This window comes from Salmo trutta, chromosome 6 (genome assembly GCF_901001165.1).
Source record: "Salmo trutta chromosome 6, fSalTru1.1, whole genome shotgun sequence".
In the NCBI taxonomy this organism is placed as follows: Eukaryota; Metazoa; Chordata; class Actinopteri; order Salmoniformes; family Salmonidae; genus Salmo; species Salmo trutta.
The window spans coordinates 9369252-9385409 of record NC_042962.1 but is presented as its reverse complement, the minus strand read 5'-3'; the positions used below and the strand labels follow the sequence as shown (position 1 = coordinate 9385409).

Genomic DNA, 16158 nt, shown 5'->3' with positions numbered 1-16158 from the left:
CCAGCTCTCAATCATCTCAATCAAGAGATGCAGGGCGGTGGAGTCAACATCATCGAAGCGGAAGGAAACCTGAAGGCTTTTCAAAAAAAGCTACCGTTATGGAAACGACGAACAGAGAACGATAAACTTCGCAAACTTTCCCCTGCTGGACGACTGTGTAAGTAAGATGGAAGATGTATCTGGAATCGGAGACATTTCTGTACCCGCGGAACTGAAGCAAGCAATTGCCACGCACTTAGATGAGCTTGCAAAGTCTCTCGACGGATACTTCCCTACAAGAGAGTCATATCCAGCATGGGTGAGACAGCCGTTCACGTTTAGTGTTGAGACAACAGATGTCAATGATGAAATACCTCGATGAAATCATTGAAATTCAGCAGAGCCAGGTTCAACAGCAACTCTTCAGAACAACAACGCTCTCAACGTTTTGGTGTCAACAAATGGTAACGTACCCTGTTATTGCTATTTTCATACCGTTTGTTACAACATATCTTTGCGAGCAATCCTTTTCGAGGATGCTGGACATAAAAACGAAGAAAAGGAACAGGTGAAGCCGCGCATTTCTGAACTGGTCTCTGCAAGGCAACAGTAGAAGTCACACTGATTTGCAGTAAATATTCATTATTATGTTTTTGTGTGAAAATCATGTTTTAATGGTTTTGTTCTTTGAACACTGATGTTGATGCACGGTTCATTTTGTGCACCAGTAAAATATATACCTATGTTTTGAATTTTATTTTTCCAATTAAGAAGGGTTCGGTCAATGCGCATATGAAACTGGTGGGGGTCAGTACCTCCACCAAGGTTAAGAACCACTGGTTTAGAGCTTGAGGTAGTCGCCTCATACAAGTTCTTGGGAGTATGGCTAGACGGTACACTGTCCTTCTCTCAGCACATATCAAAGCTGCAGGCTAAAGTTACATCTAGACTTGGTTTCCTATATCGTAATCGCTCCTCTTTCACCCCAGCTGCCAAACTAACCCTGATTCAGATGACCATCCTACCCATGCTAGATTACGGAGACATAATATATAGAAAAGGCAGGTCAGGGTGCTCTCGAGCGGCTAGATGTTCTTTACCATTCGGCCATGAGATTTGCCACCACTGCTCCTTATAGGACACATCACGCAAGACCCACTGGTTGATGCTTATTTATAAAACCCTCTTAGGCCTCACTCCCCCTATCTGAGATATCTACGGCATCCCTCATCCTCCACATACAACACATGTTCTGCCAGTCACATTCTGTTAAAGGTCCCCAAAGCACACACATCCCTGGGTCGCTCATCTTTTCAGTTCGCTGCAGCTAGAGACTGGAACGAGCTACAACAAACACTCAAACTGGACAGTTTTATCTCAGTCTCTTCATTCAAAGACACAATCATGGACACTCTGACTGACAATTGTGGCTGCTTTGCGTGATGTATTGTTGTCTCTACCTTCTTGCCCTTTGTGCTGTTGTCTGTGCCTAATAATGTTTGTACCATGTTTTGTGTTGCCACCATGTTGTCATGTTGTGTTGCTACCATGCTGTGTTGTCATGTATTGCTGCCTTGCTATGTTGTTGTCTTAGGTCTTTCTTTATGTAGTGTTGTCTCTCTTGTCGTGATGTGTGTTTTGTCCTATATTTATACGAAAATATTTTAAAAATATATTTTTTTAATCCCAGGCCCCCGTCTCTGCAGGAGGTCTTTTTCCTTTTGGTAGTCCGTCATTGTAAATAAGAATTTGTTCTTAACTGACTTGCCTAGTTAAATAAAGGTTAAATAAAAAGGCTATAGCGTACTTCTCCCATGAACACTATATCCTGCTCTCTCCCTCTCTGTCCTGTGTGTTTGTACCTAGGCGTATGCACATGCTTGTCGTTCATCCGTGGTTGTGTGTGTGTGTGTGTTCTTGTTGTCTATGTGTGTGCTTGTCGTTCGTCTGTGTGTGCTTGTCGTTCGTCTGTGTGTGCTTGTCGTTCGTCTGTGTGTGTGTGTGTGTGTGTGTGTGTGTGCTTATGAGTATGCCAGGTGGGTGTCTCTACAGACTGAGAGGACTAGGGTAGAGCGGCTGTCTCAGGGTGGGTGTCTCTACAGACTGAGAGGACTAGGGTAGAGCGGCTGTCTCAGGGTGGGTGTCTCTACAGACTGAGAGGACTAGGGTAGAGCGGCTGTCTCAGGGTGGGTGTCTCTACAGACAGAGGACTAGGGTAGAGCGGCTGTCTCAGGGTGGGTGTCTCTACAGACTGAGGACTAGGGTAGAGTGGCTGTCTCAGGGTGGGTGTCTCTACAGACTGAGAGGACTAGGGTAGAGCAGCTGTCTCAGGGTGGGTGTCTCTACAGACTGAGAGGACTAGGGTAGAGCGGCTGTCTCAGGGTGGGTGTCTCTACAGACTGAGAGGACTAGGGTAGAGCGGCTGTCTCAGGGTGGGTGTCTCTACAGACTGAGAGGACTAGGGTAGAGCAGCTGTCTCAGGGTGGGTGTCTCTACAGACTGAGAGGACTAGGGTAGAGCAGCTGTCTCAGGGTGGGTGTCTCTACAGACTGAGAGGACTAGGGTAGAGCGGCTAGGGTAGAGCAGCTGTCTCAGGGTGGGTGTCTCTACAGACTGAGAGGACTAGGGTAGAGCGGCTGTCTCAGGGTGGGTGTCTCTACAGACTGAGAGGACTAGGGTAGAGCGGCTGTCTCAGGGTGGGTGTCTCTACAGACAGAGGACTAGGGTAGAGCGGCTGTCTCAGGGTGGGTGTCTCTACAGACTGAGGACTAGGGTAGAGCGGCTGTCTCAGGGTGGGTGTCTCTACAGACTGAGAGGACTAGGGTAGAGCGGCTGTCTCAGGGTGGGTGTCTCTACAGACTGAGAGGACTAGGATAGAGCAGCTGTCTCAGGGTGGGTGTCTCTACAGACTGAGAGGACTAGGGTAGAGCGGCTGTCTCAGGGTGGGTGTCTCTACAGACTGAGAGGACTAGGGTAGAGCGGCTGTCTCAGGGTGGGTGTCTCTACAGACTGAGAGGACTAGGGTAGAGCGGCTGTCTCAGGGTGGGTGTCTCTACAGACAGAGGACTAGGGTAGAGCGGCTGTCTCAGGGTGGGCGTCTCTACAGACTGAGGACTAGGGTAGAGCGGCTGTCTCAGGGTGGGTGTCTCTACAGACTGAGAGGACTAGGGTAGAGCGGCTGTCTCAGGGTGGGTGTCTCTACAGACTGAGAGGACTAGGGTAGAGCGGCTGTCTCAGGGTGGGTGTCTCTACAGACTGAGAGGACTAGGGTAGAGCGGCTGTCTCAGGGTGGGTGTCTCTACAGACAGAGGACTAGGGTAGAGCGGCTGTCTCAGGGTGGGTGTCTCTACAGACTGAGGACTAGGGTAGAGTGGCTGTCTCAGGGTGGGTGTCTCTACAGACTGAGAGGACTAGGGTAGAGCAGCTGTCTCAGGGTGGGTGTCTCTACAGACTGAGAGGACTAGGGTAGAGCGGCTGTCTCAGGGTGGGTGTCTCTACAGACTGAGAGGACTAGGGTAGAGCGGCTGTCTCAGGGTGGGTGTCTCTACAGACTGAGGACTAGGGTAGAGCGGCTGTCTCAGGGTGGGTGTCTCTACAGACTGAGAGGACTAGGGTAGAGCAGCTGTCTCAGGGTGGGTGTCTCTACAGACTGAGAGGACTAGGGTAGAGCAGCTGTCTCAGGGTGGGTGTCTCTACAGACTGAGAGGACTAGGGTAGAGCAGCTGTCTCAGGGTGGGTGTCTCTACAGACTGAGAGGACTAGGGTAGAGCGGCTAGGGTAGAGCAGCTGTCTCAGGGTGGGTGTCTCTACAGACTGAGAGGACTAGGGTAGAGCGGCTGTCTCAGGGTGGGTGTCTCTACAGACTGAGAGGACTAGGGTAGAGCGGCTGTCTCAGGGTGGGTGTCTCTACAGACAGAGGACTAGGGTAGAGCGGCTGTCTCAGGGTGGGTGTCTCTACAGACTGAGGACTAGGGTAGAGCGGCTGTCTCAGGGTGGGTGTCTCTACAGACTGAGAGGACTAGGGTAGAGCGGCTGTCTCAGGGTGGGTGTCTCTACAGACTGAGAGGACTAGGGTAGAGCAGCTGTCTCAGGGTGGGTGTCTCTACAGACTGAGAGGACTAGGGTAGAGCGGCTGTCTCAGGGTGGGTGTCTCTACAGACTGAGAGGACTAGGGTAGAGCGGCTGTCTCAGGGTGGGTGTCTCTACAGACTGAGAGGACTAGGGTAGAGCGGCTGTCTCAGGGTGGGTGTCTCTACAGACAGAGGACTAGGGTAGAGCGGCTGTCTCAGGGTGGGTGTCTCTACAGACTGAGGACTAGGGTAGAGCGGCTGTCTCAGGGTGGGTGTCTCTACAGACTGAGAGGACTAGGGTAGAGCGGCTGTCTCAGGGTGGGTGTCTCTACAGACTGAGAGGACTAGGGTAGAGCAGCTGTCTCAGGGTGGGTGTCTCTACAGACTGAGAGGACTAGGGTAGAGCGGCTGTCTCAGGGTGGGTGTCTCTACAGACTGAGGACTAGGGTAGAGCGGCTGTCTCAGGGTGGGTGTCTCTACAGACTGAGAGGACTAGGGTAGAGCAGCTGTCTCAGGGTGGGTGTCTCTACAGACTGAGAGGACTAGGGTAGAGCGGCTGTCTCAGGGTGGGTGTCTCTACAGACTGAGAGGACTAGGGTAGAGTGGCTGTCTCAGTGTGGGTGTCTCTACAGACTGAGAGGACTAGGGTAGAGCAGCTGTCTCAGGGTGGGTGTCTCTACAGACTGAGGACTAGGGTAGAGCGGCTGTCTCAGGGTGGGTGTCTCTACAGACTGAGAGGACTAGGGTAGAGCAGCTGTCTCAGGGTGGGTGTCTCTACAGACTGAGAGGACTAGGGTAGAGCAGCTGTCTCAGGGTGGGTGTCTCTACAGACTGAGAGGACTAGGGTAGAGTGGCTGTCTCAGGGTATGCGTGAGCTGGTTCAGTTTCTCACACACTTCCAGCTAAAATAAATGACTTCCGGTGACACACACACCTGCTCCTACCTCTTCACCCCTCCTCCTACTCCTCCTCTCATTTGCCTACAGGACTATCTCTACTTGTCTTCCTCCTCCTCCTCTTCCTCCTCCTCCTCCTTCCTCCTCCTCCTCCTCCTCCTCCTCCTCCTCCTCCTCCTCCTCCTCCTTCCTCCTCTTCTCCTGTCAGTTTCCGGATGGGTCACATCATGTCCTTCAGCTCCACAGACTCTCAGCCTGCTGATGGGTAGGAGCTGGTATTTGATAGGATGAGGAAACATGGTTTATAGCATGTTGGGCGAGAGCATGCCTTGATTTGGTTGTGTGTGTGACTGAATGCTCTCTCCCTCATGCACAAAATAGGGAGTAAACTGTGTACACATAGGGACAGCCAATATGTTACAACACAATCTGACAAAGTGTGTGTGTGTGTGTGTCTCAGGACTCCGAGGTGCTGGAGGCTGAGACAAAGTGTTTTAAGGACCTGGGTTTTCAGCAGATGGAGAGAGGGAGTCATCATGATGAGGAGAAGGAGACAAACACACAACACCTTCTCAGAGAGATCACTGACTACCAACTCAGCACCGTCACACGCAAGGTACGGTGGGTTTGTGTTAGAGTGTGTGTGTTGAACTTTGTGTATGTGTGTGTTAAACTGTGTGTGTTCCCAGGGGAGGCTGGTGACACTGAAGAAGCAGGCGGACCTGATTACCCAGCAGGCTCAGCGAGAGAAGGATAGCTTTCTGAAGGAGAGGACCAACCTGCAGATGATGCTGCAGAGGGTATGAACGCATGATGTGTGTGTGTGTGTGTGTGTGTGTGTACACATTTGTGTGTGTTTGATTTCAGTCCTACTTGCATTTTAAAGTCTCGCTCTCGCTCTCTCTCTCTCTCTCTCTCTCAGGAGAAAGAGAACCATGCATCTCTGGAGAGGAAGTATGCTGACCTCACAGGTGGGCGGCACTTCCCTCTCAGTCCTATCAGTCTCAAGGAGGTATGTTTGACTGTTGCCTAGCAACCGTCTCCATTCCCGCCGATTCTCCCCCTCGCCTCACTGTCTCCTCTCTTTCCTCCTCCTCCTGTCCCTTAGGATATGGCGTTGCTGGCTGACGTGTGTTGGTCTCCTAGCGACCAGTCCCGTGACCACGCCCCCTTCCTCTCTTTCTTCTCTTATCCTTCCTGCTGACCTGCTGGTCCTCTCATCCCTCCTTTCCTCCATTGCCATAAAGAGTGCTAAGGTACCATGTCCTGCCTCCATCTTTGCCATTTTAAAGCTGAGATCCACGATAGGTGAAACAGGGCCACTGGCCGACCCAGGGCATTTGTTTTTGTTTTGAGGAAATGGGCAGCCAGCTTCGCGGTAAAAATAAATTGTATCTGCTATTCTATCCATTGAAATGATGTGCATGTCCGAGGGAAAGTTCTGGTATATCATGAGGTTTTAAGAAGCACTTTGTAGAGGCCATTTCAGAAACACTTCCTCCTTCTCTCGTCTTTCATTTATACGGTGATAATAACACATTGCACTGGTAACAAACAGGCCTGTTCCTATTGTTTATGTTTAGCATTCAATGTGAAACTAATGGAAGATGTTTAACCTGCATAACAGTACAGCTCTGCCTCTAATGCTAGAGGTTCACTAACCAAACTAACAACAAGTTTGAACATGGCTGAATCTCTCTCTCTCAATTTCTCTTTTTTTTTCTCTTTCAATCTCCACCTCCTCCCCTCTGTCTATCACCACTTTGTCCCCCTCTCATCTTCCCCTCTACCCTCTCATTCTCCCCCCCCCCCTGTTTCCATGATGGTATTTTCCAGGGCTATGTCACAGTCAGTGAGATCAATGAACTTTACTCTCAGCTGGGGGGGAACCCAAGTCCCACCCCTGTTCTGGCCAATCCCTCTCCTGATCCTGAGCATATCCCCTCCCTTGATGACATCACCCAAAAACCAGAGGATGATGAGGTGTGTGTGTGTGTGTGTGTGTGTGTGTGTGTGTGTGTTTGAGCGAGGGTAGTTTGGAGGTGGATGACACTATTGCCTTTCTATTCATCTTGATTTATATTTTGTTCGCTGTAGGGCTGTCCCTGACAACAACAAAAAAAAGTTGTATGTTCTTTCGACCAATCGATTGGTCGAAATGTTTAAACGTGCACTTTTCAATATACAGTACCAGTGAAAAATGTGACACACCTACTCATTCCAGGATTTGTCTTTATTTTTACTATTTTTTCTACATTGTAGAATAATAGTGAAGACATCAAAACTATGAAATAACACATATGGAGTCATGTAGTAACCAAAAAAGTGTTCTTCAAAGATTCTTCAAAGTAGCCACCCTTTGCGTTGATGACAGCTTTGCACGCTCTTGGCATTTTCTCAACCAGCTTTATGAGGTAGTCACCTGGAATGCATTTCAATTAACAGGTGTGCCTTGTTAAAAGATAATTTGTGGAATTTCTTTCCTTAATGTGATTGAGCCAATCAGATGTGTTGTGACAAGGTAGGGTTGGTATACAGAATATAGCCCTATTTGGTAAAAGACCAAGTCCATATTATGGCAAGAACAGCTCAAATAAGCAAAGAGAAACGACAGTCCATCATTACTTTAAGACATGAAGGTCAGTCAATCTGGAAAATTTCAAGAACTTTGAGCATTTCTTCAAGTGCAGTCGCAGAAACCATCAAGCGCTATGATGAAACTGGCTCTCATGAGGAACGCCACAGGAAAGGAAAACCCAGAGTTGCCTCTGCTGCAGAGGATAAGTTCATTAAAATAACTGCACCTCAGATTGCAGCCCAAATAAATGCTTCACAGAGTTCAAGTAACTAGACACATCTCAACATCAACTGTTCAGAGGAGACTACGTGAATCAGGCCGTCATGGTCGAATTGCTGCAAAGAAACCACTACTAAAGGACACCAGTAAGAAGAAGAGACTTGCTTGGGCCAAGAAACACGAGCAATGGACATTAGACCGGTGGAAATCTGTCCTTTGGTCTGATGAGTCCAAATTGGAGATTTTTGGTTCCAACCGCCATGTCTTTGTGAGACGCAGAGTAGGTGAACGGATGATCTCCGTATATGTGGTTCCCACCGTGAAGCATGGAGCAGGTGGTGCGATGGTGCTTTGCTGGTGACACTGTCTGTAATTTATTTAGAATTCAAGGCACACTTAACCAGCATGGCTACCACAGCATTCTGCAGCGATATGCCATCCCATCTGGTTTGCGCTTAGTGGGACTATCATTTGTTTTTCAACAGGACAATGACCAAGAAGGAGAGTGTTGGAGTGTTGCATCCGCATTGTTCTCAACACCAATATGCTGGTTAACTTACCTATATGCACATAGCAACATGGTCTAGGAAAAGACACCAATTCAACAGCACACTGATGTGTTTCAGAACCGCAGACAGCGACCGCTATCAAACGTGGGAGAAGGAACATTTGTTATACAATAATATGATTTTAATTAGTGTTGAACCATTGTCCTTAACCATATACAATTTCAGTAGCACTAGTCTCTTAGAGTGATGGACTGTTCCATCCCCTCTGCCTCCACAATGGATCAGTCCACTCAGATAGGAGCCAATCAGACAGGTGTCTTGTACACCATGATATTTATTTGTTTTTGCAACTGCTCAACTAAGGAAATCTCTGTCGACCAACAGGTTATGGACCAAACATTTAACCAGTCGACTAAATCGGGTCAGCCCTAGTGCTCTTTCTCTGATGGTGTTCCTCTTTAAGCTCTGTCGCCCCTCCCCTCCTGTTGACTGGCCTTCTTCCTCACCCTGCCGTCCCCCTCTCACCAAAACCCCCTCTGTTCATTGGCCGGAGGACATGGCGACCTATCGTGACCCCTCCCTGACTCTCCTCCTCCTCTACCTGTAAATAATCACTGCCACAACAGGCAGGTAAAGGGTGTGTGTGTGTGTGTGTGTTGTGTGATTCTGAATATTGTATGTGCATGTTCAGCACTTCTGTTCGCTGGAGGAGAGGAAGAGGTTAGTGAAAGAAGGCGGGGCCCACCTGAGTGACACGTTACCCAGGAAGAAGACCACTGTCACCCCTCAGTTCAGCTGTGTTACACTGGGACACAGCATGTTTAACAAGGTACACACAGTCTGTCACCCCTCAGTTCAGCTGTGTTACACTGGGACACAGCATGTTTAACAAGGTACACACAGTCTGTCACCACTCAGTTCAGCTGTGTTACACTGGGACACAGCATGTTTAACAAGGTACACACAGTCTGTCACCACTCAGTTCAGCTGTGTTACACTGGGACACAGCATGTTTAACAAGGTACACACACACACCACACACACACACACCACACACACACCATCCCCTTTAATCTCCCTCTCGCTGGTCTTCCACAGTTCCAGCAGCCCCCGGTGCAGAGTTGTAGCTGTGTCAGTATTCTACCAAGGGCCATGTCTGTCTCCAGCAACACAGATACACGCCGTCTGCACAAGGGTGAGGACACACACACACACACACACACACACACGCACAGTCTGTCACACCACCGGTGATCCTCTGGACTAGATACTGTACAGTAACACAGTTTACATTATAAGGCGTCAACACAGGATGGATCCTCAGATTGTATGTCTGATGGGTGGATAGGAGCATGATTGTTTTTATTAGTTTGTGGAGTTAGTTGAGGAGAGGTAGAAGATGCTTTCTGCTGTTGTGAAGCATCCATTTATACAGTAGGTCCCAGTACCCAATGAATGTGTGTGTGTGTGTGTTGAGATTGAAGCCTGTCCTGTGGGCCAGGTGTCTCTGGCCCTCTTGCCTTATGGTATCAGGGTTCCTGCATGTGTATGTGTGTGTGTGTGTGTGTCTGTCTCTGTGTGTGTGCCTATGTGTCGACTCGCCATCTCTCTGTGTGTGTGTGTTTCCTGTACCCAACTCTAGAACTGTGGGGTGTGTTATTCCTGTCATAGTGACAGTCAGGGTGGAGGTCCACTGGTGTGTTACTCCTGTCATAGTGACAGTCAGGGTGGAGGTCCACTGTGTTACTCCTGTCATAGTGACAGTCAGGGTGGAGGTCCACTGTGTTATTCCTGTCATAGTGACAGTCAGGGTGGAGGTCCACTGGTGTGTGTGGTCTGTGATTTGCTCCGGTTGGACTTGTTCACTTGCTGTGTTTTGTGGCCCATGAAGTTGTGGCTTTATTTTTTTGGACCATATAGTCGGAAGTTTACATACACCTTAGCCAAATACATTTAACCTGTCTTGGGGAGGTGGGACGCTACCCACGGGACACACTATTCAACAGCCAGTGAAAAATCAGAGCGCCAAATTCAAAACAACAAAATGTCATAATTCAAAGTTCTCAAACATACGACTATTTTACACCATTTTAAAGATACACTTCTCCTTAACCTCTATAGGACCGGCGGGACGAATTCGTCCCACCTACGTAACAGCCAGTTGAATCCTGTGGCGCGATTTTCAAAACCTTTGAAATGCTATTACTTCAATTTCTCAAACATATGACTATTTTACAGCTATTTAAAGACAAGACTCTCGTTAATCTAACCACACTGTCCGATTTCAAAAAGGCTTTACAACGAAAGCAAAACATTAGATTATGTCAGCAGAGTACACAGCCAGAAATAATCAGACACCCATTTTTCAAGCTAGCATATAATGTCACAAAAACCCAGAAGACAGCTAAATGCAGCACTAACCTTTGATGATCTTCATCAGATGACACACCTAGGACATTATGTTATACAATACATGCATGTTTTGTTCAATCAAGTTCATATTTATATCAAAAACCAGCTTTTTACATTAGCATGTGACGTTCAGAAAAAGCATACCCCCCGCAAACTTCCGGGGAATTTACTAACAATTTACTAAATTACTCAAACGTTCACAAAAAGCATAACAATTATTTTAAGAATTATAGATACATTACTCCTCTATGCACTCGATATGTCCGATTTTAAAATAGCTTTTCGGATGAAGCACATTTTGCAATATTCTGAGTAGATAGCCCGGCATCACAGGGCTAGCTATTTAGACACCCGGCAAGTTTAGCCTTCACCAAAATCACATTTACTATAACAAAAATGGTCTTACCTTTCCTGTTCTTCGTCAGAATGCACTCCCAGGACTTCTACTTCAATAACAAATGTAGGTTTGGTCCCAAATAATCCATAGTTATGTTCCATCAGCGACGTTTTGTTCGTGCGTTCTAGACACTATCCCAATGATAAAAAACGATCCTGCGCACGGCGCATTTCGTGACAAAAGATTTCTAAATATTTCATTACCGTACTTCGAAGCATGTCAACCGCTGTTTAACCTCTTATGGCTAGGGGGCAGTATTTTCACGGCTGGATAAAAAACGTACCCGATTTAATCTGATTATTATTCCTGCCCAGAAACTAGAATATGCATATAATTATTAGCTTTGGAGAGAACACTCCACAGTTTCTGAAACTGTTTGAATGGTGTCTGTGAGTATAACAGAACTCCTATGGCAGGCAAAAACCTGAGATGCTTCTGTTCAGGAAGTACCCTGTCTGAACATTTCTTGCCCTTGTTGATTCTCTCTATCTTTTACAAAGGATCTCTGCTCTTACGTGACACTTCGCACGTCTCCAATGAAGTCTCAGAGCCCGGGAAAAACAGGAATGACGTAATTCAAAGCCCTGGCTGAAGCACACGAGAGCAAAAGCTAAGTGGTCACTCAATGGACTAAGCCTTACGCTCGCGACCCGCCCCCGGCTTTCGGTTTTTCCCTCAGTATACAGACAGGCAGATTCCCGGTCGGAATATTATCGCTTCTCTACGAGATAAATTGCATAAAAATTGGTTTTAAACAGCGGTTGACATGCTTCGAAGTACGGTAATGGAATATTTAGAAATTTTCTGTCATATTCTGCGTCATGCTCGTGGCCGAGATTTAGCGTTGGGATAGTGTCTAGAACGCACGAACAAAACGTCTTGATGGAACATAACGATGGATTATTTGGGACCAAACCTACATTTGTTATTGAAGTAGAAGTCCTGGCAGTGTATTCTGATGAAGAACAAGCAAGGTAAGAACATTTTTCTTATAGGAAATGTGATTTTGGTGAAGGCTAAACTTGCAGGGTGTCTAAATAGCTAGCCCTGTGATGCCGGGCTATGTACTTAGATTATTGCAAAATGTGCTTCATCCGAAAAGCTATTTTAAAATCGGACATATCGAGTGCATAGAGGAGTAATGTATCTATAATTCTTAAAATAATTGTTATGCTTTTTGTGAACGTTTATCGTGAGTAATTTAGTAAAATCACCGGAAGTGTTCGGTGGGAATGCTAGTTCTGAACGTCACATGCTAATGTAAAAAGCTGGTTTTTGATATAAATATGAACTTGATTGAACAGACATGCATGTATTGTAAAACATAATGTCCTAGGTGTGTCATCTGATGAAGATCATAAAAGGTTAGTGCTGCATTTAGCTATGGTTTGGGTTTATGTGACATGATATGCTAGCTTGAAAAATGGGTGTCTGATTGTCAGCAGAGTACCCAGCCAGAAATAATCTAATGTTTTGCTTTCGCTGTAAAGCCTTTTTGAAATCGGACAGTTTGGTTAGATAAAGGAGAGTCTTGTCTTTAAATAGCTGTAAAATAGTCATATGTTTGAAAAATGGAAGTTTTCGGATTTTAGAGGAGTTTGAATTTCGCGCCCCGCCCATCATTGGATATTGGAGCAGACGTTCCGCTAGCGGAACGTGTAGATGTAAGAGGTTTTAACCTGTTGGGGCTATTTGGGACGCTAGCGTGCCACCTGTGGCGCACCCTATCAACAGCAGGTGCATTTCAAGAGCGGCAAATTTGAAACCAAATAAATGTCAAAATTCAAATTTTTCAAACATACAACTATCTTACACCCTTTGAAAGATAAACATCTCCTTAATCTAAACACGTTGTCCGATTTCAAAAAGGTTTTACGGCGAAAGCATAAAGTTAGATTATATTAGGAGAGTACATTGACAATAGCTGTGTGTAATGTATTGTCAATTCAAAGACAGGCGTCACCAAAACCATAAAATCAGCTAAAATTATGCACTAACCTTTTACAATCTCCATCAGATGACACTCCTAGGACATTATGTTAGACAATGCATGCATTTTTAGTTCTATCAAGTTCATATTTATATCCAAAAACAGCGTTTTACTATGGCGTTGATGTTCAGGAAATCGTTTCCCTCCAATAACCGGCAGTCAAGTCAGCACAACAAATTAAATAATTAATATTAGAAAACATTGGTAAAATATTATATTGTCATTCAAAGAATTATAGATTTACATCTCTTGAACGCAATCGACTTGCCAGATTTAAAAATAACCTTACTGCCTTTTTTAATCAGAACATGAATAAAATTCTAGGCGGACGATTGCGTTCTCTTTTAAAACGTATTGGAACGAGAGTACCCAACATGAACTCGCGCGCCAGAGTCTAATGGGCCATCACCGTTCCATGGCTCTTGTTCGGTCAGATCTCACAGTAGAAGACTCAAAACACTTTGTAAAGGCTGGTGACATCTAGTGGAAGCAATAGGAAGTGCCAAAACATTAATCAGCCCCTGTGTGTTTCAATGGCATAGGCTTAAAGGCAATTCAACACATGAGGTATCCACTTCCTGTCAGAATCTGTCTCAGGGTTTTGCCTGCCAAATGAGTTCTGTTATACTCACAGACACCATTCAAACAGTTTTAGAACCTTTAGGGTGTCTTCTATCCATATATAATAAGTATATGCATATTCTAGTTACTGGGTAGGATTAGTAACCAGATTAAATCGGGTACTTTTTTTTATCCAGCCGTGAAAATACTGCCCCCTAGCCCCAACAGGTTAAAATAAATTTTTATGCCATTATTCTCGTAAAAAAGTGATAATATTCCAACCGGGAATCTGCAATTAGCTAAACAGCCGAAGGAAAATACTGCACGGATCGAATCGGGCACGCGCCTAATTCCATTGTCCTCTGATGGGCCACTTGGAAAAGGCGATAATGTGTTTCAGCCTGAGGCTGCCTCGTCAACGTTCAGGTTTTTCCCGGGCTCTGAGAGCCTATTGGAGCCGTAGGAAGTGTCACGTTACAGCTAAGATCCTAACTCTTCAATAAACAGAAGCAAGAACAACAACACCTTGTCAGACAGGCCACTTCCTGCATGAAATCTTCTCAGGTTTTTGCCTGCCATAGGAGTTCTGTTATACTCACAGACACCAATAATTCTATGCATATTCTAGTTACTGGGCAGGAGTCGTAACCAGATTAAATTGGGTACGTTTTTTATCCGGATGTGAAAATACTGCCCCCTAGCCCAAAGCAGTTAATGTAACCACATTGTCCGATTTCAAAAAGGTTTTACGGCGACAGCATAAAGTTAGATTATGTTAGGACAGGTACAACACAAGAAAAACCACACAGCCATTTTCCAAGCAGGAGAGGGTCACAAATACCAGAAATTCAACTAAAATTAAGCACTAACCTTTGACGATCTTCATCAGATGACACTCCTAGGACACAATGTTAGACAATACATGTATGTTTTGTTCGATAAAGTTCATATTTATATCCAAAAACAGCATTTTACATTGGTACGTGATGTTCAGAAAATATTTTGCCTACAATACTGCCGGTGAATCAGCACAACAATTTACAAAAATACTCATCATAAACGTTGATAAAATATTAAACTGTTATTCAAAGAATTTTAGATAACCATCTCCTTTATGCAACCGCTGTGACAGATTTCAAAAAAGCTTCATGGGGAAAGCACACTTTGCAATAATCTGAGTACGGCGCTCAGAAACATACACTCGGCAATACAGATACCCGCCATTTTGGAGTTATCTAAAATCATAAATAGCATTATAAATATTCACTTACCTTTGATCTTCATCAGAAGGCACTTCCAGGAATCCCAGGTCCACAATAGATGTTGTTTTGTTCGATAAAGTCCATCATTTATGTCCAAATAGCTCCTTGTTGTTTGCTACTCCAAATTTAGGAAGTGCGGCCAAAATGTCACGACGAAAAGTAAAAAAAAGTAATATTTACGTTCGTTGAAACATGTCAAACGTTGTATAGCGTCAATCTTTAGGTCCTTTTTAACTTAAAACTTCAATAATATTCCAACCGGACGATTCCAATGTCTTGAAAAACGTTTTGGAACACAGCTACCTCATCAAGTGAATGCGCGCCAATGAACTCATGTGCTTTCCTGAGTCAACAACTTCCAACTTCCTTTGTTCTCTCTCTGTTCACCATAGACGCCTCAAACAACTTTCTAAAGACTGTTGACATCTAGTGGAAGCCTTAGGAAGTGCAAAATGAACCCTAAGTCAGTGTGTTGGATAGGCAATTACTTGAAAGGACTACAAGCATCAGATTTCCCACTTCCTGGTTAGATTTTCCCAGGTTTTTGCCTGCCATATGAGTTCTGTTATACTCACAGACATAATTCAAACAGTGTTAGAAACTTCAGAGTGTTTTCTACTAATAATATGCATATTCTAGTTCCTGGGCCCGAGTAGTAGGCCGTTTAATTTGGGTACGTTTTTAATCCGGCCGTGAAAATACTGCCCCCTGCCCTAGAGAAGTTAAACTCTGTTTTTCACAATTCCTGACATTTAATCCTAGTAAAAATTCCCTGTCTTAGGTCAGTTAGGATCACCACTTTATTTTAAGAATGTGAAATGTCAGAATAATAGTAGAGAGAATTATTTATTTTAGCTTTTATTTCTTTAATCACATTCCCAGTGGGTCAGAAGTTTACAATTACATTACATACATCAATTAGAATTTGGTTGCATTGCCTTTAAATTCTTTAACTTGGGTCAAACATTTCGGGTAGTCTTCCACATGCTTCCCACAATAAGTTGTCCCATTCCTCCTGACAGTGCTGGTGTAACTGAGTCAGGTTTGTAGGCCTCCTTGCTCACACACGCTTTTTCAGTTCTGCCCACAAATTTTCTATAGGATTGAGGTCAGGGCTTTGTGATGGTCACTCCAATTCCTTGACTTTGTTGTCCTTAAGCCATTTTGCCACAACTTTGGAAGCATGCTTTTGGTCATTGTCCATTTGGAAGACCCATTTGCAACCAAGCTTTAACTTCCTGACTGATGTCTTGAGATATTGCTTCAATATATCCACATAATTTTC

The 16158-nt window shown here is 45.3% G+C and overlaps 1 protein-coding gene across 2 annotated transcripts in view; it reads left to right on the top strand.

Moving 5' to 3' along the window:
* Positions 1 to 16158, top strand: part of LOC115195376 (pleckstrin homology-like domain family B member 2) — a 68029-nt gene that overhangs the window by 41588 nt on the left and 10283 nt on the right. Inside the window, exons 8-13 of one of the 2 annotated variants that reach the window (XM_029755171.1) lie at positions 5406 to 5561; positions 5635 to 5745; positions 5868 to 5957; positions 6782 to 6928; positions 8943 to 9080; positions 9350 to 9446. In XM_029755171.1, coding sequence (XP_029611031.1) covers positions 5406 to 5561; positions 5635 to 5745; positions 5868 to 5957; positions 6782 to 6928; positions 8943 to 9080; positions 9350 to 9446 — 739 coding nt within the window. The remainder of the gene's footprint in view (positions 1 to 5405; positions 5562 to 5634; positions 5746 to 5867; positions 5958 to 6781; positions 6929 to 8942; positions 9081 to 9349; positions 9447 to 16158) is intronic. The other variant, XM_029755172.1, reaches the window with a different exon arrangement.